Source organism: Lolium perenne, chromosome 7, assembly GCF_019359855.2.
Source record: "Lolium perenne isolate Kyuss_39 chromosome 7, Kyuss_2.0, whole genome shotgun sequence".
In the NCBI taxonomy this organism is placed as follows: domain Eukaryota; kingdom Viridiplantae; phylum Streptophyta; class Magnoliopsida; order Poales; family Poaceae; genus Lolium; species Lolium perenne.
The window spans coordinates 288214686-288239179 of NC_067250.2; the positions used below are offsets into that span (position 1 = coordinate 288214686).

Genomic DNA, 24494 nt, shown 5'->3' on the forward strand with positions numbered 1-24494 from the left:
AACAAGCCCAAGTTCATCGAAAACGGAGTCCGCATGCATCTTCTATTGCGTTTTCGAGGTTGGGTGATTTTACCGGTTATTCATGATATAAGGTTCTACCTTTTATATTCATGATAAAATCCCCTCCTACAGATTTTTGGGTTTTCACTTTCTATTAGATAGCATTCGTTGTTATCTTCCAAACAAAATTGGTTTCATGTTAATCGGAGTTCGGGAGCAATAGTTATTAAAGAAAAGGTAAAGAAAAGAAAAAAGGGGGACGGCTGTCCGGTCTCCGACCGGTCGACCGGGCCACACACCGGCCCACCGGATAGCTCTCTGCTCTCCGATCGGCCAATCCGGCCGAGCGCTGTGCAGCTCAGCTCCGGTCCGGTCCAACCGGAAACTTGACCGGGCCGCTTCTCAGACCGGCGGCCCACCCGGCCTGCACCCCCGTCGCGCCCCGCGCGCCATACGCGCCCGGCTGGGTCACGGCGCTCACGCGGCTTGCCGCGCCGCCAGTAGCTTGCCGCTCCCGCGGCTCGCCTTTCCGCCGCCACACAAGGCGCGCTCGCCAGTTCTGCTGGTCCGGGCTGGTTGACCCGATTGCCTGGCTGGCCGGCTAATTCAACTGGTGGGCATTGGGACTTTTCTGGCCCGTTTTTCTGCCTATTTCTTTGTCTTTTCCCCCCCAACGGTTATTTCTTTCTCCCTTGCTATAAATACCTTTCTCCTACCTTGAGACAACTACTTCTTCCCCATTCTCTCACCTCCATTGTTGCATTTGAAGAAGTTGCTCTCTCTCTTGTTCCCCCCCATGATTCTTGCTCATATTTGAGGATTTGAGAGAGGAGATCTAGATCTACACTTCCACCAAACCAATTCTTCTCTAAGTGAGGGAATCTCTTGGGATCTAGATCTTGGAGTCTTTAGTTGACTTTCCCCCTTGTTCTTCCTCTCCAATCTCATCCTAGCATTCGTTGCTTTGGTGGGATTTGAGTGTGAAGGACTTGAACACCTCCGGTGTTCTTGCTTTGCATCATTGCATAGTGTTGAGCTCTCCACCACGATTAGTTCGAGTGAGAGACCGTGAGCCTGTTACTCTTGGAGGGAAACCTCCTAGTTGGCTTGGCGGTTGGTGCTCCGGTGATCTCTTCAAGAAGATTGTGAAGAGGCCCGGGCTTCTCCTTCGTGGAGCTTGTGAAGTGGTTGTGGAGCTTGCCATCTCTGGAGCGGAGGAAAAGCTAACCATAAGGAAAGGGCCATTATCCTTCGTGGGTGTGGTTCGGAGAATAGGGTGAGCCTTCGTGGCGCGGGGAATCCTTCGTGGGACCTCCACTCCTCCAAACGTGACGTACCTTGTTGCAAAGCAAGGGAACACGGGAATACATCCTCGTCTCCGCGTGCCTCGGTTATTTCTATACCCGAGCTCTCTTTCCTTGTGATAGCCATCGTGCTTGAAGTACATATATCTTGCTATCACTTGTGCTACATATATCTTGTGCCTATCTTGCTTAGCTCTAGTTTCCATTGTCACACTTAGTTGAGCTTAGCATATTTAGGGTTTGTGCTTGTAAACTAAACATTAGTTTAATTCCGCATTCTTACAAGACAAATCCGCAAGAGTTTGTAATTGCCTATTCACCCCCCCCTCTAGGCGACATCTCGATCTTTCAGGAACCAATTGAGACTTTTTAAGTAGTAGAGAGCCTTCGTAGAGATGACGGCATCTCAAAGAGTGTAGATTCAGTGAGGGATTCATCCAATGTGTTGTCCCCTTCGATCAACCCCCTTCTCTCTGCAGCTTCACGAAAGGATCCCAGTAGCTGGCCATCAACCGTCTTTAGGTCATCGTAGCAGGTGGCCCCAGTGACATGGTTTAGAAGGACTCGCAGGTAATAGCGATCGCCTTCCGCTGGGTGAGCCGACACAATCCTTCCAACCTGTATCCTTTTTGTACGTGTACCATCTTTTTTTACAGCCCTTCTCTGCCAGTGTTTATCCTCACCTTTCTTACCTTTCTGCCAAGTGTACCATTCGGGGAAATCCCTGTACAAGATACCACGGGCCTCCTCATGTAATCTGTTTGCCGCAAAGTACTCTGTAAGCATTGACTTCTCAACACCTTGGCGGTTAACTACTTGTTGGATATCTTGGCCCTGCTTGAACGAAACCATGTGACAATTTTCTAGATGGAGTCTGCACCGCATCACGTGTGGGTAATTTTTACTCAACTCGAAGCCGTATATCCTCCACAAGGCTTCGGAGGAGTAACCGAACTCGCATCTCTATACTGGTTGATCTCATCTATGTTCCCGTTGCTATCTGTCCTGTCAGCCTCGCTCACTGTGATAGACGCCCGATCATGCCCCTTGTATATGTACTTGAATAGGTACTTGACGGCCTTTATGCTTGAGCATGCCTCAACATTGATGTGACAATTCAGGTGTCGCAAAAGGTGAGGGTTGTATGGGACAACCCACCTATTATCTAGCCAGGCCTTTCGGACCATTACTTTGCAACCATCGTTACGTCGTCTGTATAGAGGGTATGAGTCCTTTCCCTGTAAGGTAGCCGCATTGAAAGGTCGAGGGTACTGATTCTTGCAAGAAGGACGGCCCTTCGTGCATGGACAATCAGGGTTCAAAACACCACATGGGCCATGCATCATATGTTTCACTACCATCTTGTACAGTTCTGGGTACTTTATCTTATTAGGTAGCTCTGCTGAGATAAGCTTGTCATACTGTTCAGGACATGTGAGCTTGTATCGCCCCTCCATGATGAGCAAGAAGTGTGCATGTGGAAGGCCCCTCTTTTGGAACTCCACCACGTACACATATGCTTTTACCTTCCCGAGGATGTCCTTCTGAAACAATTTATTCTTGAGTTCCTCCAGTTTTGCCCTAAATACACGCACGACAAGGTCTGGGCGGTCTTGAGGTGTCTGGCCAGGGTAGAGCTCGCGCTTGATCTCATCCCAGTTAGGATTGCATGTCATCGTGAGAAAGATGTCCGGCTTGCCGTACTTCCGTACCAAGGCCATAGCATCCATGTAGCGACGCCTCTTGTCACGTGGACCACCGATAAATGTTCCGGACAACACTGTCCGCTTTCCAATAGCATCGGCGCTACCCTCACCGGCATGCAAGCTGTCCATCAGGCCTTGGTACAGGTCAGCCCTTATCTTATCTTGATGATTCCACATATAGTCCAACCGTGAGTTCTCGATCTTGATATATGTGTCTACCGCGAACTGCTGAAAAAGACGCTTTCCGTGCAGGATCGGGTTAAATATCCCAGGACGCATCTGGAATTTATAGCAGTAGTAGTCTCTCACTGACACACATTTATTTCCTCCCGAAGCTGCACAGAGAATTTAGAATGGGTGGTGTTAGAAACGGGAGATCATATGTCTTAGCATGGACTTCGCATGTAAAAAATAATTAAAACACAAACCTGGATCATTATCTTCGTCGCCATCATCATTGTTATTGTCGGGGGATTGAGAGGACTCGTCGTTATTGCGACGAGCTAGACGAGCTGCACGTGCCGTCATCACAGTATCATAGGACACAGTTCTCTTCGGGATATCGGTATGCCACCCAAGCTCGCCTCTAGGGAAGAATAGTGGGTAGGATAGTGCGTCATAGCATCCATGATAGGACTTGATACCATAAATATCTCTGTTTTTTCCTTGCAAGATCACGCTGTGGTCGAACTGTCTTCGCTGCTCGCTTCCTTCCACCCACACCGGCTACTTCGAAGTGGTAGGTGCATTGTACGTCCTCTGGTCCATCCTTTGGTCAAGGTTTAGTGTGATACGATAATCATCAATATCCTCAACCTCTCCCATACTCCGTAGATGTTCAGAGTATGGGTTTCCTTTCAGTATATTGACTATCTGTGTGATTACTTCTTTGTCTTTTGCGCACTGCTCTTTGCGGCAGCTACGATACCTGTGCTCTAAATTGGGGTAATCATCAAAGAAGTAAAGCTCCAGGTGACTGCCTTGCAGACCATCTATTCTGCCAAATGACCTTATGTTGTGGTACATTTTGCCATGAGCACGAAAAGTGTAGATAGGATGCTTTGATGCGTTAGTGGTATCACCATCAAGGTTGCAGTATAGTGAGGTGAACGAGAAATGCCCATTGAAAAACCTTATGTTATCACGGAAATGTCTAGCATCAGGGTCCTCACTCGTCCAAAGCCTCATGAGCTCGGGTGGTGTATCCGTGTTGGCTAGCTTAATCTGCCCATTACGACAAAGAAAACCCCGTGGCTCATGCTCGAACTTCTTTGCACCACAATGTGTATGCTTGCGCTTGTCAACAGCTTGAGCATGTGCGTCTCGCTTGGTATTTTGTTGTACACCATGTCATATGGATCCGGGATGTTTGGAAATGTGAGCCGAGCCATCATTGACCTCATCTATTTCCACATCCTCATCGGCATCATCTTCCGAAATGGTGGATAACCGCATTAGTCTTAATATTATGTGCACAATATGGCCTAGAACATGATCAAATTACCTTGTCCAAAGAACATGTAACCTTCCTCATCTTCGAGTCTTCTTCCAATATGACACCCTCATCCTCGCTCGAAGAATAATTATCCATCTATGAGAACATGTTTCAAATAGGCATTTAATGAATATGGAGAAAATAATTACGGTCATCATTGGTCAGGTGACCGTGTTTGAAGTTGTTGAACAATCTCGGGCGTTGGAGGTGTAGTTTCTACATACACAGCATGAAAGTATATGAGTCAGCCACTGCACTTGTTAGGAAAATAATTACGGTCATCATTGACCTCATCTATTTCCATCTCCTAGGCGTAATAGTTTAGAAACACTACTGGTTGCAATTACTTCGCTTAAGTTATCTGCAGTTGAAATGCTATTACTTCAGTTACATTGGTGAGTTGAAGTATGTCGATGATCACAGATCTGGCAAGGTCGTTGTCGAGTTGAATGGCAGGCTGATCAAGTCTAACATCATCTCGTCAAGTCAGTTTCTGTAGCATGTATACTGTGTTTAATTGTTTGCAAACTACCGGAGTGTAATAGATGAATTAATACCCCTTTTCTGAAATGTGGATGTAGGTTCGGCCTATAAATAGTACACAAGAAAACATATAGGTAATTGAAGGTCTATACACTACTAATGCATGAAAGTATGATCATTAGAACCATTAACGAATTAATTGGATCAAAAGAAAATGAAGACATGAACATTACCATTGTTAACCACGGCTGATTGTGTTGGTGTCTCGGAACCATTTACACCTTCCATGCTCATCGACGGGTTTTCATCTGCCGATGATATCGCATGCTTCTTACTATTTGCATAAAATGCTTCATTTCGAAGACCTAGCAAGGCATGCCTTTCTCCAGGTGTTACATGTTTTCTCCGTGACTTCTGCTCTGGAATAGGTTCCACTGACATTTGCTCTGGAATAGGTTCAATATATATAGGTGTTCCACTGAAATCGGGGATATGCCAATCACATGTGGGTATGTAGCCTTGAGTATCAGGGGTATGAACAACCTCAGGGATCCAACATGGGTTCTCCATGGCTATGGATTCTTCATTAAGACTATTGCGGCGTAACTCTTGGCGAGCTTTCTTAGAACGCTTTTTCTTAGGACTCATAGCGGCATAAAGGAGCCTATCCTTTGCGCGCCTTTTTTCAATGTGCTCTGATAACGTGAATGATAAAATTCTTGTAAGCAAGAGTGCATGTAGCTATGAAGAAATCATCAATAACAAATCACTTGCCTGCTAATAATCTCTTTTGTTGATAAGTTGCATGTCTTTTTGCTAGTAGTTCATTTTTGCTATCGATATTCATTTGTGCATATCGTTCCCTTTCCCGCTTCTTCTTCTCCGTGCTATCAACAACGGGTTGTGGTTGAATGCGGGATGACGTGGGTTCATTACTATTGCAGTTCTCCATGTCAACTATATCTACATAGTGGAACGTTAATAATTTTTATATCAGTCTATATGGCAAAGCAACTTCACACATTAAACACGATGCAGTTATAATCATACCGGTAGGGATGATTTCTTGCCCTTGCAATAGCATAGGAATTGATCGCATCTCGATAGTTGTCATTCCTTCTTAGCCATTCATCATCTTGAGAATGAACTTCATTTTCCTTGTGCGCTAAAGGAACTTCGCTTTCCTTGTTCACTGCTTTAGCTACATTACATATGAATTATTAGATAGCCGAACTTATTTTGTATAGAGGTTTTAGGTGCGCTCATACCAAAGTGACTGCACTTCCTTGCCCTTGAGATGACATATGAGGTAATTGCATATGTAATGCATCATTATCATCAGGGACCAAATTTTCCTTGTCCCTAGCAGTGTCTCCTGGTGAAAACACAAAAAACATGTTTTTTAGTGGCATTATAGACATGATTTGAACATAGTGGTTGTAAATTGCAAAAACCCAAGGAACATGTGGTTTAGTGTACCTTTAACAGCAGGTGTGCTTTCTAGTTGACAAAGTGCAGATGGACCTCCATGTGACTCTTGTGTGCAATAAGTTGCAATCACATCAGTAGGGATGATTTCTGGCCCTTGAAATGGCATAGGAATTGACTGCCTCTCATAGTTGTCATTCCTTCTTAGCCATTCATCATCTTTATAAGGAACTTCATTTTCCTTGTTCACTGAAGGAACTTCATTTTTCTTGTTCACTGAAGGAACTTCATTTTCCTTGTTAAGTGCTGATGATTTTCGTTTTTGAAGAGATTCACGGTGTCTTTTCAGCAAGTTTTCTTTTTTCGTGCTATCCATATGTGCATATCGCTCCCTATCCTGTTGCCTCCTCCGCTCCTTTGGACATATGGGTGTTGCGTGAATGCTCAATGAAGTGGGTCCATCAGTACAACTATTATTGATGTCAACAGTTTCTACACAGAAAAAATATCACATATGTAGCTACATTAGATATGGATTATTAGATAGCTGCACTATTTTTTTGTGGACAATGTAGGTGCCTTCATACCAGTCACGAGACTTTCTTGCCATTGAGATGACATATGAGGTGATTGCAATTGGTATGCCTCATTTTCAGCACGTACAACATTTTCCGTGTTCGCAGCAGTGGCTCCTGGTTAAAACCCAAGGAGCGTGTGGATTAGTTGCATTATAGTCATGAATTAAACATAGGAGCTATAAATTGCAAAAACCCAAGGAACATGTGGTTTAGTGCACCTTTAACAGCGGGTGTGCTTTCCAGTTGAGTGAGTGCAGACTGTTGTGTGCCTGTAACAGATTGTGTGCTTTGTAGTTTAGCTTTCTTCTGTTGATAGGATTCACGCCGCTTCTTAAGTAGCTCATCTTTCTTTTGTGGATCCATCTGCGCATAATTCTGTCGACGTTGTCTATTGCGTTCTTTTCTATCTGTAGGTTCCCCACCATTGCTGGTGTCTGCGACACCTAATAAAATACACAACATAATTAGTTGTTGATCAGAAGTTGATTGACTTACACATTATATATCATCATTGTTACTTGTGCTGATGGTGTTGGACAAGTCTTTGAAAGGAGTACGTTCACTCGATCGTTTCGATGGATCCATCTGCAAGGTATAAGTGTAGTACTCAAATGATTTTCCCACTGTCGGATGGTAGTTAGGCGGTAGAAACATGAACGATTCGTCGAACTTACCAGAAATCAAATCAATTCGTCGACGGGGCCTTCGAAATTTCTACCGCCCTAGCTGTTTGCATAGGTCTGGGAGGAGTAGAGCTAACACATAGGCAAGTGGATGAAATTCGTGAGTTTTCTGTCTGTTTGTAAAAGACAGGTGAGTCGCTGGGAGTAGTAGATCGAAATTTGGGTAAGAGGCCGAAATTTGGCTAGTATTATGTGGGTATGTATAAGGATGGTATTTATTATAAATCCTCTTGAAATTTGGCTGGGAGTAGAGCCAAATCTGGGCAAGAGGCCAAATTTTTGGAAGGTATTTATTATAAATCCTCTTGAACAAGGAAGGTGATCTCTCATATTAATTATGAAGAGATGGACTAATTGCAAACCAATACGTGACAGCCCCACACAAGGTATCACGTACAACTCATTTTTAGGATGTAGGACATCAAAACAACCGTAAAAAATGCACGTTGGACTAATTGATGTGTTCTTTTTATATCTATTTATTCCATTTACATGCATTAACTTTGTGTAATACACTGGTTAGCTGAAAATAGACTGGGCAACATGACTGAACCTGAGACTAAATCTTAAGTTTTCCTTCTTTTTAGCTACAGCAACATGGCTTTGTTCTATCACGGACTCAATTAAAATGAACTTGCGCTGCAGCACATGACTCGTATACTGCTTTTGCTGAGTTTAGCATCGTGCTATATATTTATTAACAGATCCGATAACTTCCATATGCTGCAGGACATGAGTTGGGGAAGCTGATGTTGGGCCAGGGTTTGGTGGTGCTGAGCGGCCAGGTGCAGGCTATACTACTGCCGGTTTTTAACACGTAGATGGAATGAAGATATGTCTACAGCGGTATGTATCCATTTTTCTTCAAAGCAAGATGATGGAATTTTGTTCATGTCGTATCCATCTTTTTTATTCTTTCACTTATTTTTGCAAGCTCCCCAAGAGATAGTGAGCTTACGTTTGATGTATATTCAGATGAAACATTAATTTATTTCTGTTACAAGAAAGCAAATGAGCCCGTAAATCTGTGTCCTAAGTCCTAACTACTAAGACATTGCTAGAAAACTATAGGGATCATTACATGTTGGGAGTAGACGGATTCAGAGAAGTGTCGTGACAGAACCATGACAGTTATTCAAGCATGAAAACTACTATTCTTTTCAAAAAAACATGGAAGGACATATCAAACATTCATATAACCATTACACCTTAAAAGAAGCCGGTAATTAACATGTTGTGAATCAACACTTGTCTAAAACACTGTTGCATCATAGTGTAGGAATCAACTGCTATATAATCAGATTATAGCATTATCCAACAGTCAAATGAAAGCCGCAAAGGGCTTTTACAGGAAGCGTTCAAAATAGCCGAAAAGGCAACTTCTCAAACAAAAAAATCTTGACCTGCCATGTTGACTAATTCTCTAACAATTTGTGGGATGTTGTCAGCACACTCGTTTTCCCTGTAGGATAGCATGTGTACCACCGCTTTGATCCGCAAGGCGTAAGCAACCTGGACATGCATTTTCCGTCAGTACTCCCAAAGAGGTCAAATTTATAGTATATATGTTAGAACCAGAAATCAATACACACCTTGCCATCTGCTCGGACAACTTCTTTGCCATTCCACCACCGCATATATGTTAGAACCAAAAATCCTGACATGCGGCTATATAGAAAGTACACATTGTTGTTAGCGAAACTGTAGACTGAAGATATTGAAAACCATTAATTTATGACATGGACTCTAACCTGTCATGGTTTGTTGGCAACACAGATGGTGTGATGAGATGCCAATGGAAAACATCATCTTTCCAGCCTTTTATTGCATATTGGAGAGTAATGTTTAGGTAGATTGATATCTCTTTCAGCTTTAATAGATATTTGTGATGAACTCCTGGCTTAACAATTTCCCTTTCAGGGCTGGGATCAAGTAGAGTAATTGTTCGTTTATCCATGTCAAACAGAAACAGAATGTAGTATTGCCCATATGGCCGAAATGGTAACCAGATCTGCATAAAATTGAATTATGAAATTTTACCAAGTATGCAAATCAAGAGACCAATAAGTTTATCATTTATGGGTTCAGAGTGCATGGAAATTAGAGGTCGTTTGGTATCCATCATTTGGGCCTGGAATTCTGGAATTCATTTTAGAATTCTATAGGTGCGCTGTTTGGTTGTCACAGAATTGGGCCATCATTTCATTTAGGAAATCCAGCAAAATGACACCATGGGTAAACACAATTCCGAGCTGAGACCTGTCATTTGCAATTCTCTGTGGAAGCCATTTACAAATTCAATATTGAATTATGCTGTCATTTGCAATTCCTGTGACAACCAAACAAGTGTCCATTTCTGGAATTACAATGTAAATGAAATGAATACATGTATTCATTTTAAAATGCTACAAATGAAATGAAAGCCTGGCTTCCAAACGACTCCTTAGATGCAAACATGAATTTTGAACAGTAAATGTGAACAGAAATAGAATATAGCAGTCTTACCGAGTTGCACTCTGACACATGGTACAACATCCCTGGCCAGTGGTCACATATCCTTGCCATTATCTCACGCTTGTCGTCAAACAGTAAACGTTTCTTAGGGTCTATGGAGGAGTCAGTCACTAAAGTCTGAGATGAGAGTAAGAATTATTAGAGTAATTAGATAAAACAGGACATTTCCATAGTAGTGTAAGATGAATTTTATCATGAATACTCACGGAAAATCTGAGATCAAAAATGTGATCATTAGTATCCATAAACAACCGGGCTTCGTCTGTTGCGTTAACCCGTACAACCATGTTGAAACATTCCTTGTCCATACCATTAGTATCCTTTAACAAGTCTTTAATTTGTTTAAGAGAAATACTAAGAGGATACGGGTTAGAGCTCTGAACCCAAATTTGTCTACGAAAAAAGCCAGAGAGTTAACCACTGGATAAAAACAATAACAATTTAAAATGGCCCATTGCCTATAAGTTTGACTTACGTCTTGGCTTCGTCGTCATTAACAGACAGGATATATTTTCTAAGTTTGGCAACTGCTTCATCCTTGTTAATCGACTTCTTGATTTTCTTGAAAGGAGGTGAGGTGGCATTGGCTACCTGATTTCCTTGTGATAATTCAGTCGGAGGAGGACCATTACCTTCCCACATCAGGACATCACTTGCCTCTCCCTTTTGATCAGGCTGCGGTAATTCTGGTCTTCCTTTTAAAATATTTAAGTCAGTATTAAGCATCATGTAAGGTAACTGTTTCCTGAATAGTTTGAGACCATCCTGCAAATTAGGTATTATGAATCATTAGTGGAAGCATTGATCTTCATATAATATCATTTTTGAACCGTTGTGAAAATACCTGCGTTACAGGATGAGCTAGTTCCTGGCCTGTCCATTCTTCCATGAATTTTAGCAGAAACAAACCACATGATGAGCTGCAACAGTGTAAACAAATATTGGACTACATGAATCTGCAAGTATAAGAAATTTTAGAATAGTCCCGAAAGGTAATACTCATGTAACATACCTATCTGTCTGTAATGGTTTCTGAATACACTCCACCCATTTCCAGGTAGTTACCGCTAGGTCTTTCCATTTGTCACCTAGATTTAATTCACTCATCTGAGCAGCAAGTTCAAGCTGATTTTGAAGACCTTGTAGCTATTAAATAAAAAAAGGAAATGACATGCTTTAATTAGAAGATATATATTATTTCACACATTATATGATAAATAAGAGATTATATTAGTTGATTACGGTCCGTTGTAAGTCGGGGCGGGCTTTGCTTGGACCAAAGGAGTCAAGTATTTGTATACGTCGATTGGGCACATCGACATTACATAGCATCCAGTGACTCATATTTGCATGAATGGGTATAAATAGCTGACGACAAATAAAAAAGTAAGTGGTAGAAAATAATATCTATATTCAAATTGAAGTCAAATAGGTATGCTGAACTTACCATGTCATGTTTTAGGTAGTTATGAACACGTTTTATAATAGTGGCAGGATCTTTCACACTTATGGGATTTGTCCCCATATGTTTCATTAAGTTTGAAACATGTGCGTTTTCTAACCACACTTTTCCACCAGCCCTGGTAGCTAGATGTTCTTTCACTCTCAAGCAGTAAATGTAAGCATTAATGCACTGTAGTTCAAAGCAAATTGTTGCGTCAAATGAGCACATTGATTTACAATATACATAAATATGAAAATGTATACTTACGTCTCCATCCAACCATCCATCGTCTGGAAATAAGCATTCCTCAAAATCAATGCGCCTCAAGCATGCGTCATCAATCCGGAAGAGTTTGGTCTTGCTCAGGAACGACATGATGTATTTTTTGGTATCGTCAATATCATTTTCGGTAATCTCTCCCATATCTCCATCTTGAACTCATCTATGAAAGGTAGTCATAATAGAGATAAAAAATAAAAAGATAGTGAATTGCTTTATTTAAAGTGCATTAACCTAATTTTATATTCATTGCCTTTCCTAAGCGCAGCCTACCATGTCACTCTGATAATTATCATCTTCTTTGATCTCTCTCACCTCTTCAACGGTTGAGCTCATCTATAAACAGTAATCATATAGAGTTAAAAAATAGAACTAAAGTCAGCAAGATGAAGAAGTGCTTTTAAAAAATGGAATGTGATAATGTGCATTAACCGCATATGATCTTATTGCCTTACCTTAGCGATGTCTACCATGTCACTGTGTTTATCATCATTTTCTTTAACCTCTCCTACATCTCCAGCGGTTGAGCTCATCTATGAATAGTAGTCATATATATTTAACTGGAATATGGTAAAGTGCATTAACATCATTTTATATTCATTGCCTAACCTCAGTGCTGCCTTCCGTTTCAGTCTGTTTCATATTATTTTCCTGACTCTCGCTCATCTCAACATCGGTTGAGCTCATCTATGAAAAATATTCATTGAGATAAAAAATAAACTCATTGGTCACAAGTTGCTTCCGACAATTTTAATGCTTTCGTAGTAATGGTAAATGTAGTTTAATTAGTACTCTATACCAGACATGAGTACATTTTCTGATTCTTATGTTTGACCCTATTCTAGATGCAGCAGTACAGTCCAGATTGGTATCAAAGAGTATGAAATGTATCAAACAAAAAAATCCTAGCTCATCTATGAAAGGTATGAAAGAGTCATTAAAAATACAAAAGTAAGAAACATGGCTCTTGCTATTTTTAGTGATATGAGTGATATCATCGTCTTTTATAATATAGTAGAAAAAGTAAGAAACCTGAAGCCCTCCACCTTCTCACAGGTCAAACCTCTTTGTATAATTCTAGGAGTGTGCAAAACTGAAAATTAAATCCATCTATGTACTGTGATTTTTGTGGGTTTCTAATATCCCATGCATGATAATTATGCCACAGATGCTCATTATGTACTTAGTGTGATCATGCACTACTGTACTGGTAATGATGTAATGGTAATGACTTTGTACATACCTTGAACTCGCTGAATTTATATGCAGATCTGACTTGTGACGTCCCTTGAAAATTGTTTTGGAGACAGGGCAGGTTGAAATCTGGATTCACGAGACCTCTCGCCCCAGCCATGCTTGAGATATCTTTTATATGGCTGCTTCCTTGTCGCAATTATGGGTAATGTATTAATTACATTACCATAGCGTGATGTCCGTGTCAATTAATATGAGCATGCCGAGATACTATCTGAGGCGAGTTGATTTCATCATTGAATTGATTGCTATTATTTAGGGTTTTATTAAATAAGATGATTTGATTCACGTAATTTAGGGGTTTATTAAATGTGATGATTTGATTCATGTAATTTAGGGATTTATTAAATGAGATGCTTTGTTAAAAATGCAGGTGATTGATCCTTTTTGCTGACTGAATATTTTGTCATTAAACTGATGAATTAAATTTAGAGATTAAATTAATGAGATGCCTTTTATTATCTCAAAATAATGATCGTTCTATTGACGTAATATTTTCGTGGCAGGTCCATACTTAATCTGGAAGAAAATAGCTGACGTGTGTCTACTTTGCATAAACACTGTATTGATGGTTCATGCACCAAAGATTAATTAAATTGGCTGAAAACATTTACAGAGTGAGAAAAACAGGTATGTACTGAAATGTATTTTTCCATCTTTTTTTTAATTGCAGATTGTCTCAGTTGTACGCCAAGTGTGTTCGCATTTATGTAATTCACATATCCTTTATGAATATGTAGTTGTATTGTCTATGGGCAATGGAAATCTAAAAGTAGCTTGCATAATATTATTTTTTATGTCAAGATAGTCAAGAGGGCAAATAAATAAAGATGGAAACATAATAGCCCATCATGTGAAAACTGGACACATTGAGATCGCCTTTGATATGTGCGAGGGCATTATGAGATGGAGAACAGAGAGTTCACGTAGTAATCAAGATTCTAAGTAGACAACTTTGAAAGGGCAACATATTACATCTTCATATTCTTTCCTTCAAAGGGCCCCCAAAGACATGTTCGAGTCCACCAGAGCAAGCCGCTTGTTTTTGAAGCCCTTCCATATTCGGAGGTTCACATACAACCCCATTTTGAGCCTTTGTCGCACAAAGGCCCTGATACGTTTTAGAGTGGACACATTATAAGCTGGGCGAAGTGTTTGACAAAAAGATGAAAGATCATAATAAGCTAGGAGAGTGTCCGGATCAAAAACAAGTTGGCTGTTGTCTGTTGATTTCAAAGCCCCTACGAAATTTGTGAAAACAACATATGAGTAAATATAGTCATGTATGTAAGTTCATTATAATGTCAAATGGTACATCCCAACTTACATTGTGCCGTGCTGACCTCAAAAAGGATGGCAGATAAGATAGACATATCCCGCTCGGCACGTCGCCATTTCATCATGTGGCGCGACACGTGCTTGTCCCATATGCGCAGACATATGAACTCCCACCTTGTAAAGAAACAGTAATTTAGATAACAGTAATCAGAAGATAAAAAAACTCAAGTTTATTTTATCATACCTATTGTTCATCAGCACGACTTCTCGGCATGGCGTGTTACGATTGGTTGACGGGAGGAATCAGACGGGGCTAACATAGACGACTATCCCAATTACATCTGAAAATGCTTAAAAATATGAATTCAATAGCCAGACAAAGTAAGAAAGTGTGAACCAAAGTTTTTACTAAAAATTTCTATGCACCTGCAAGTTGTCTGTTTGTCAGTGTTGCGACACAACTGAAAGTCATGAACCGGTCTGGCAGCATAGGTATGGAAATGGTAGGCCCAGCTAAATCAATTTGGGTCCAAGAGTGCATAGTGGTGTAATAATCATTGTGTAACAATCGTTTTGCCAGTGTTCCATCCAGCTGGAACCCAATACCTCTGATGTAGTATACATGGCCCGTTCGCAACTCGTTGTTCACACGCAACGCTGTTTGTCCAGATGCTATCGCTTCCATCTTATCACCCTATGAAAATTACAATGTTCAAACGGATAGAAATAATAGCAATGTTCAAACGACATCAAAGAATACCAATGTTTTCCATACTGTCTTGTAAGAAAGAATAGTTTGCCAAAACAATGTTTTTGAAATAATGATCAGAAGCACAATTTTGTTCCATAGTTATTGTTAGCTCCTAGCTTAACATCATTATAATGCTCAAGGTGCAAATAAGTGTTCAGGTGAGTTGAGCAAATGATTTCATTAAGATTCTCCCTGGTGAAAAGGTTCCAGTTGATGGTGTCGTCATCAAAGGCCAAAGCTATGTTAATGAAAGTATGATAACTGGGGAAGCAAGGCCCATTGCAAAGAAACCAGGAGACAAGGTTGGTACTTCTAGATTCTGATGATTGTCTTCATTTTGTTTTGTTTATCACTTACTCCTCTCTGATTCTGATGATTGTCTTTATTTTTATCCAGTGCTCTGACACTTCAGTTGCTCTGTTTTAAAGGTTATTGGTTCTGTGTAGAAATTTCAGGTTAATTATGTTGAACAGGTTGCATTTTGGCATGCTTGCAGATTTTTTAAAATTCTTGAATATGCACTAATAACCAGCTCAAGGGTTCTCTAAGACAAATAGCATGGTGCTGTGTAGAAATTTCAGGTTAATTATGTTGAACAGGTTGCATTTTGGCATGCTTGCAGATTTTTTAAAATTCCTGAATATGCACTAATAACCAGCTCAAGGGTTCTCGTCGACAAATAGCATGGTGCTGTGTAGAAATTTCAGGTTAAGTATGTTGAGCAGGTTGCATTTGGCATGCTTGCACTTTCTGATGTTTCTCACATCTGATGTGTGCTTGCCTAGAAAAGTTATGTCGTGGCAAGGATTAGCTCCTTGCCCTACTATTCCATAACACTTGGAAGTAGTCATAACACAGAAGCTTAACTGAATTATAGAGATTTGGCATGTTTTACACTTTATAGAGATCATGAATCACCTGAATCAGAGAGGGACTTGAGCTGCTCTAGAATAATTAATTCAGTGTGATGCTCAAGTTCACCTAAAGCTACTGGAGACATGAGACATTAATGTACCCATGGAGTTATAGATCACCTCCTCTATTGTTGGAATACTTACATTTTCGTCGACGAGGATAGCATGGTAGATTAGATCACCTCCTCTATTGTTTTTTATTCGACCAGAAATAAGTTTCGCAGTTGCCTCCCAGGATCTGTTGTAGATATGCAATTGTTCCACATTGCAGAATGTAACATGACTGCATTATAAACGGAGAAACATGAGTAAAACGTGATGCTAAGAACATGAGTAAAACGTGATGCTGGAACTTACCTTGGTGCCATTACCCTCTTGGAGGCGTGGCGACTGAGAAGGTATTGACTCAGCATGGCGACTGAAGATGGATCAGCTGGACTGAGATGAAGATGGATGAACTCGACTGTGATGAAGATGACCTTAGCCTGGAGTTTTGTAGATGTTTCGGAAAAGAACTGAGCCTAAGTTCATTTTTTTTGTCGGTCCAGATTTTAAGTTCAGGTTTCTGGTCGAGGCTAAGTTGCCCAGGATTAATGGGGAGATTAATGGTCATTTTTTCCTGATTTATTTCCATACGTGATTACTGGGGAGATTACATACCATGCGTCATTCGTGATTTCTTGATTTATTTCCTGATTCATGGGGAGATTAATGGTCGTTTCTTGATTTCTTGATTTATTTCCTGATTAGATTCCATGCGTGATATTTCCATGCGTGATTATTTATTTCCTGATTCCATGCGTGATTACTGGAAGTATTATAACCTGGCGAGGCAATGGGCTGTGGTTGGCCCATGTTAACGGTTGGCCCAGGCGGGTGCAACGAAGGACGACCAAGACCAACAATGAACGACCAAACGTATTGGCTTTGGCAGAATAAGGAACCAATTGAGACTTTTTAAGTAGTAGAGATACGCCAGAGCATTAAAGTACCCAGTTCCTTTCATACGCCCGAACTTGTAAAGTAAGTTCATTGGACACAAAAGATTTCCTGCAAATATGTGACTGGTCGGTGAGACATGAATCCGCAACATTTGTCGACCGGCCGTCTACAGGAACAAACGATCGTCGCAGTAACACATTCATTTTCCATAGTTCCATGCTAGGTATGAAGTTATCTGAATGGTAGAATATAATCTTTATAGAGGAATTCAGCGAAACGCAACACGGTAGCAATTCTTACAAACCAGTTTTCAAAAGAGAAAATAGCCTCAGAAATAAAGAAAATGTGCTCAATGTAACAGTAAACCATTACGGCACAGAATTACTGATCTGGATCTGACACGCTATTTGATTGGGGAAAAACACAGGCTGCCCAAGACGGTGCAAAATGATCGTGCAGGCAACCAGTACAGAGAGGAGAAGCCGCAGCGCCCGCCAATCAGTAGTCGTCCCCTCTGGATATGACCTCTTTACAGGTTGGTCGGAGCAAGATGGTGTGCTCGAACTGCGACACGTAGCTCCCCCTCACGTCGCACAACGGAGGGTACGGCTGCACACACAGGGCAGGCAACTGTTGGTAACAATGTCCATGATACAGGGATCAGACATTTGAGTGAAAATGGTGTTATTTTACATACCTGAATGATGCCAACATCACATAGGTTTTTCAGGGCCATGAGATACTTGGTCTCGCCGATGCGGTCCAAGTACCGCCGGCAGAAAGCAAGCGTTCCAAAGTTGTTGTTGATTGTCCCCAGCAGTTGCTTGGCTTTGGCTACCCTCAGTGGTACATGCCCAACATCAAAGTTCTTCATGTAATGGCTGCATTCCAAGTCCTCCCTCACAAATCCCTTTCCTGCAAAAAGAATGACGGTTATGAATTGGAAGACTGAAACTGAACACCTGCCTAACTAGGAAAAACAGATGTATGTTTTTCAGATGAAAGCCATGCTTGTTAAATACTAAGGGAAATGCCTTTGACTGTAGTGATGCCATTAAAAAGTAACTTGAACATGCTCCTACTTAGGGAAAAGATATATCGGTTGTTCAGATGAAAGCCATGCTAGAGAAATAATAGGGAAGATGCCTTTCACAAAAGTAATGTGATTAAAAGACTATTTATTGTATCTGAACTAATTAGCTCAAACTATATAGTGATGTACCTGTCGACCCGAAAGTTTCAATTGCATAAAATTCACCCTCTTCCATTTTTGTTTGCTCTCCACCTTTTACAATTGGAACTGATTTCCCCGCATGGATTTGATATGGCCCAATGCTGTGTCCATTGAGGTTTCGCACACTTTTTACTGCCACAAAACAAGAAATTTGAATTGTCATGCTGTCGCTACACTTCCAATATCGCAGAATGAGAAAAATAAAAGTATGAAACTACACGCACCTTCGAACACTTTCCCATTAATTTCAACCTCATAGGACTCCATTACTTCTTGGATTGCAGCACCAACATCACCAAGCCGTGCATCTATTCCAGCTTCCTGGAATGAAGGATAAATATTATTCAATAACAAAGAATAGAACTAATTTAAGGGGATGTTATTTCACATAGCCATATATCAGATCATTAACAGGTGAAAAATGAAATTCAAATGAGACCCAAAGAAATCACCATACATAAACAGCTGAGAGATGACATATGCTGTGACACTTATAATAAACAATACAATCAGGTAATCAAAAGCAGAAGCTTCAGCCAAACCCTATCAACGTAGTGTTTAACCAAGTAGAGCTGCTACCAGATATATTAAATGCAATTGTGCTTATGGGGAGCATTCATTTGGTATATCAGAGTCCATTGACTTAATATACCACAGCCTTCAAAGAGTGAACAGAATGTGTAGATTACCTTGATACCAGTATTTGTGGCATCTCTTGTTGCTTGAAGCAATGGATCAAACATGGGATTGAATGCGACAGTAAATGCACAATCAACTATGTACCCTGGGAATAATAACAGTATCATGTTAGTTTTTGATATCAGGAACAGCATGACATTAATACTTGCAAGGACAAAACCCTACACAATATACACCAAAACATCATTGAAGAAAGAATGGAACAAGGTAATACAACAGACAGACCATCTATATGTGTCCCAAAATCCAGCTTCATCACATCATCATATTGTAGAACAGTTTTATCACCAGAATTTGGAGTCCAATGAGCTGCAACCCTAAACATTGAATTTATTCATCAACATAAGAATAGTATGCAGTGGCACTATTAAACACTCCAATATGAAACCATACCAATTCAAGGAGCATCCTGTTGGAAAGGCAATACCAGCTTGCAGTCCATTCTCCTTGATAAGTTTCCGAACCATGTTTTCCAAAGTTTCACAGAGTTCAGTCATCAACATTCCAGGCTTCACAATGCTCCTCATGTATTTTCTCACCTAGCAAACAATATTATATATTGTAGAGTTGTAAGCAACAAGAGATGCAATCAAAACGAAGCTGCAAAAAGAAAAGGCAAGTATGTTCTAAACCTGTCTATGAACTTCTGCTGCTCGGCGAACAGAATTGTACATCGGCTTTTGTATTCGTTCCAGTTCCCTCTTTTCTTCACTAGTTGTTCTCCATAAATTACTGAAGAGCAATAACATGATTAAATGAAACAGATGATAATTATCATTTTCAGAGTTCTTCATTAACAGCAAATGAAACAAAATACAATTTCTGCGTCGTTTTCAGGAGTTAAGGTCATTCATATAATTTTAACCCAGGTGTTAGTGTGGCCTGTTCATTGAAGATGCTAAGCACCATATTCCTAACATCTGATAATTCATTACAGAGGAAATTCCACAATTCGGATAGACTTGTACTTACTCATCCTTGTATTGCTGGATTTCACCCTCAGGAAAATCACCTGAAGGGAAAAGCTCATCAACGGGGATGGATGGAGGGTCTGTCTGCTGAAGAGGGGCCTTCTTCTTTCTACAAAAAACACATGACACGCTCGTAAAACAGAGAAAACCTGACAAGACCATTAATGGTTCAATTGAGTAACGGAACTCACTTTGCCTTGCTTTTCTTCTTTTTCTTCTTCACAGCTGCTGAACCATTTCAAAGAAAACAGTTAGAATGATCACATGACTGAAATCCCAGTTCCCAGATGCTAGACTTGATAGCCGAAACACCAATAGTCCAGCTCTAGACGAGAAAACTCAGCTATGAGAACTTGCAAAGTAGAGCTGTCACCTGCTGCTCCATCTTCAGATGGACCATCGTCGTCATCACCCTCTGGTGGTGAGGACTGAGCTCCTGGAGTAGCACCATTGCTATCTGCAACTTTGGGTTCTTTTGACGAGGTTACATCCGATTCTACACTAGCTGCCTTATTCAGATTCTCCTGCGGCAGAAATGGGAAGCTTATTAACCATCAAAGAAAATATACAGTAGTGCAAGGGCCACTCAAGAGAAGGATGATATGTGAGGTTCAGCAACCCATGCAATCACATATCACTATCGAACTGAGGTACGTAAAGGCTAGCGATGTCATCAGGGGCTCTATAACAACCATTTGGAGAATTCAAGGATAAGTTAGATGAACAGATCGAGACAAAGTATGGACTCAATGTCCCCAAGCTTACAGATGAGGCGATGAAAAAACCAATAATCATAATCACAATAATCAACTGGCAATTGTTTTTTTTTTTTGAGAGCGTCAACTGGCAATTGTTGTGCCTATGAGAAGACCAATTCGGCAAAGCAGAATATTATCAGTATAAATATCTTGGTATGGTACTTATTCATCCCCGACATTTTTTCCTCAACGTACAGACAGAAGTATGAGATACGAATATGCAACCATGCGAGAACAGAAACTGCCAGAACAGACATTCATGCTTCAGTTCAGGGAAAGAAAATTAACTTCTGCAGCAGAGTACTTACTTTGGTCTCGGTTTGCCCAACATGCAATGCCTCCATCTCCTTGGTGGCTGCATCTGTGCTAGCCCCAGCCATATTGTATATTCCTGAAGCTTAATTATTCAGAGACCTGAATTTAGCAGAATGAACAAAATCGTAAGCACCAACTGACCACGAATTACATGTCATAATTAATATATGTATCCCCGTTTACAAGGACAATCGTATTCACTGCCTCGCAGTGATGATAAGGGCGTGTTTGGAAACCAGTATACGGTTCCATCCCACTTGGGAAGGAGGTGAAACCACAAGGTCTAAGTTTTTAGGTCACGCGTGCTAATTAAACCAAATAATGCAACTTACCTAGTAATAAAATTCTGTGTACATGCCAATACTCAAAATTATCGATCTCATACACATCACACAAAATTCAATCACTATTCCGGTATGATCCTCCCTATCATACAGTTCAACGGAGAATCGATGAACAGCAAAGGAAAGGAAATCCAACCTTGCCGTCAGAAGGCGCTGAAGTCCTCGGCACTGGACGGCGCGCGGCCGACGGAGAGGAGCGGGGGAGACGGCGGCCTGCCGGGGGGACGCGGGAGGCGGCGGATGCTGGGTTCGGCGGGGCCGGCTGCGGCTGCCAGGGGAGGCGGAGTGGCGGCTGCGGGCTGCGGGCGGTGACCGGTGACCGGTGACCGGTGGGTTTACGGACGCGGTGGCGGTATCCCACAATCACACGCCAAGTTGGAAGACTTGTACAACAGTTTGTACAAGGTGGTAGTGTTGGGGTGAATGTTAATGATGATATTGGTCATTATTTCCAAACAAAAAAAGGTCTAAGGCAAGGGGATTCTCTGTCTCCAATGCTTTTTAACATTGTGGTGGATATGCTTGCCATCTTAATTGAAAGAGCCAAAGAGGATGGGCAAGTCGGAGGATTAATTCCTCATTTAGTTGAGGGAGGTCTCTCTATACTACAATATGCTGATGATACTATCCTTTTTTTGGAACATGACCTCAACAAAGCCGTCAACTTGAAACTAATCTTGTGTCTTTTTGAAGAACTCTCGGGACTCAAGATTAATTTCCATAAAAGTGAGATTTTTTGTTTTGGAAAGGCAAAAGAGGAGGAAGACCAGTATAAGCAGATCTTTGGATGTGATGCTGGACAACTCCCTTTTAGATACTTAGGTATTCCAATCCATTACAAGAAACTCAAAAATTCTGATTGGTATCCGGTAGAAACACGGTTTGAGAGTAAATTAGGATGCTGGAAAGGGAAATTACTATCTTATGGAGATAGGTTAGTACTTATTAATTCAGTATTAACTAGCTTACCGATGTTTATGTTGTCTTTCCTACAAATACCCGTTGGGGTAAGGAAACGTTTGGACTTCTATAGATCTAGATTCTTCTGGCAGTCCGACGAAAACAAAAGAAAATACCGCCTTACTAAATGGAATATTATTTGTCGCCCTAAGGATCAAGGGGGCTTAGGTATTGAAGTTCTGGAGATTAAAAATAAATGTTTATTGAGCAAATGGCTTTTTAAACTTCTTAATGAGGATGGGGTGTGGCAGGAGTTGCTACATAATAAATACCTAAGACAAAGAACATTATCTGAGGTTCAACCGAAGGCGTCTGACTCTCCATTCTGGAAAGGTTTGATGGCCGTCAAATAGGAGTTCTTTTCCAGGGGTTTTTTCAAAGTGGGTAATGCATTGCAGACCCGCTTCTGGGAAGATACCTGGTTAGGCAAGACTTCTTTGGCTCATCAATATCCTTCACTATATAATATTGTCCATCATAAAAATGTTACTGTTGCACAGGTATTAGGCCAATCACCGCTGAATATTACATTTAGAAGAGGTTTAAATGGTAATAAATGGAATTTGTGGTTGCAATTATGTAGGAAATTAATGGCCGTAAATTTGAATAATGAGGGAGATCGTTTTATTTGGGAATTGACACCAAATGGTCAGTTTACAGTGAAGTCCATGTATGAAGATCTTATGTGTGACCATACCCCCTTCCTAAGAAAATATCTATGGAAAGTTAAAATTCCGTTAATGTTATCACCGGAATTTAACCGAGTCAGAGGTGGGCCGCGATCAAGATGGTCTGAAGATGTATATATATGGAGGAATACGTAGATCGGCCTTTTATACCAAGTTGGGCTTAATGGCCCGTGTATCTGTAACATATTAGATCGTGTTTTAGTTTAGAGATAGAATCTTACTCGTGCACGATTTAGTGCACGTCCACATTAGAAAGTCCCCTGGACTATAAATATGTACCTAGGGTTTATGGAATAAACAACAACTCACGTTCAACCCCAAAAACAAACCAATCTCGGCGCATCGCCAACTCCTTCGTCTCGAGGGTTTCTATCAGGTAAGCGACATGCTGCCTAGATCGCATCTTGCGATCTAGGCAGCACAAGCCCCACGTTGTTCATGCGTTGCTCGTACTGAAGCGCTTTTGATGGCGAGCAACGTAGTTATCATTAGATGTGTTAGGGTTAGCATTGTTCTTCGTTTAAGCATGCTTACGTAGTGCAACCCTCGCATATCTAGCCGTCCTCACGCCTATCTCAGGTGTGGGGGCGGCACCCCGCTTGATCATTATTTAGTAGATCTGATCCGTTACGATTGCTCCTTGTTCTACAAGGATTAGTTTAATATCTGCAATAGTTTGGCCTTACAAAGGGGGGGAGGATCCTGTGGCACGTAGGGTGGCGTTCGCAAGTCCTAAACGGGATGTTCCTAGGATCAACTTCATGTTGGTTTTCTGGCCTTGTTTAGGATCGGCTTACGAGCACCGTGCGTGGCCATCTGGCCCAACCTGGAGTAGGATGATCCGATTATGTGGTGAAAACCCTAAATCGTCGTAGATCTCATTAGCTTTATCTTGATCAAGCAGGACCACCAAGTATTCGTACACCCCGTACGGATCATGGGTGGATCGGCTCTTTGAGCCGATTCACAGGATAACCTGAGAGCCGATCGAGGCTCGTATTTAACGTTTACATGTATGCCCTGCAGGAAACTAAGCGAGGCAATCTCATCACCTTCCTGACCAGGTATAGGTCAGGTGGCACGCCCTTGCACTTCGCAACGCCGCGTGTGACCAGAAGAGCATTGCGGGCCGTCGCTCGGAGGGGTCTCAGCCAGCCGCAGCTCTAGGCTCCCCCCGGCTCTACAGTGTTGACAAGGCCGCTGCCCGCCGGTGGGTTTTGGCAGTCAACACATTCTGGCACGCCCGGTGGGACCATCGTCTACATCAACCACATCGCCATCTACATCTGAGATGGCGGACGGCACGCCAGTCACCTACGAGGATCTGCCTGACGACCTCAAGAAGCAATACAATGAGATCAAGGCTACCCTCGAAGCCGACCTCATCGGCTCTTTTCAGAGAACCCGTTCTGGTGGCATCAGATGGAAGGGGTTCTCACCAGAAGGTGCACTCGATGGGATAGACCTTTCT

At 41.4% G+C, this 24494-nt stretch overlaps 2 protein-coding genes across 3 annotated transcripts; both read right to left on the reverse strand.

Moving 5' to 3' along the window:
• Nucleotides 1-1673: 1673 nt before the first annotated feature.
• LOC139833964 (uncharacterized) lies at nucleotides 1674-3538 on the reverse strand. The gene is made up of 4 exons (XM_071824344.1): nucleotides 3439-3538; nucleotides 2663-3345; nucleotides 2255-2542; nucleotides 1674-2138 (listed from the first exon to the last, which is right to left on the reverse strand). The coding sequence occupies exons 1-4, from the start codon at nucleotides 3536-3538 to the stop codon at nucleotides 1674-1676; spliced, it is 1536 nt and encodes a 511-aa protein (XP_071680445.1).
• Nucleotides 3539-17509: 13971 nt separating this feature from the next.
• LOC127312362 (methionine aminopeptidase 2B) lies at nucleotides 17510-21626 on the reverse strand. Of its 2 annotated transcripts, none has more exons than XM_051342901.2 (13): nucleotides 21511-21626; nucleotides 21024-21129; nucleotides 20331-20481; nucleotides 20149-20185; nucleotides 19959-20066; nucleotides 19619-19718; nucleotides 19380-19525; nucleotides 19212-19303; nucleotides 18977-19071; nucleotides 18512-18608; nucleotides 18276-18419; nucleotides 17751-17968; nucleotides 17510-17662 (listed from the first exon to the last, which is right to left on the reverse strand). In XM_051342901.2, the coding sequence occupies exons 2-13, from the start codon at nucleotides 21093-21095 to the stop codon at nucleotides 17552-17554; spliced, it is 1371 nt and encodes a 456-aa protein (XP_051198861.1). In that variant the 5' UTR covers nucleotides 21096-21129; nucleotides 21511-21626; the 3' UTR covers nucleotides 17510-17551. The 2 variants fall into 2 exon arrangements, with proteins under 2 accessions (XP_051198861.1, XP_071679442.1); XM_071823341.1 differs by having other exon boundaries at nucleotides 21024-21112; nucleotides 21511-21604.
• Between the last annotated feature and the right edge of the window lie 2868 nt (nucleotides 21627-24494).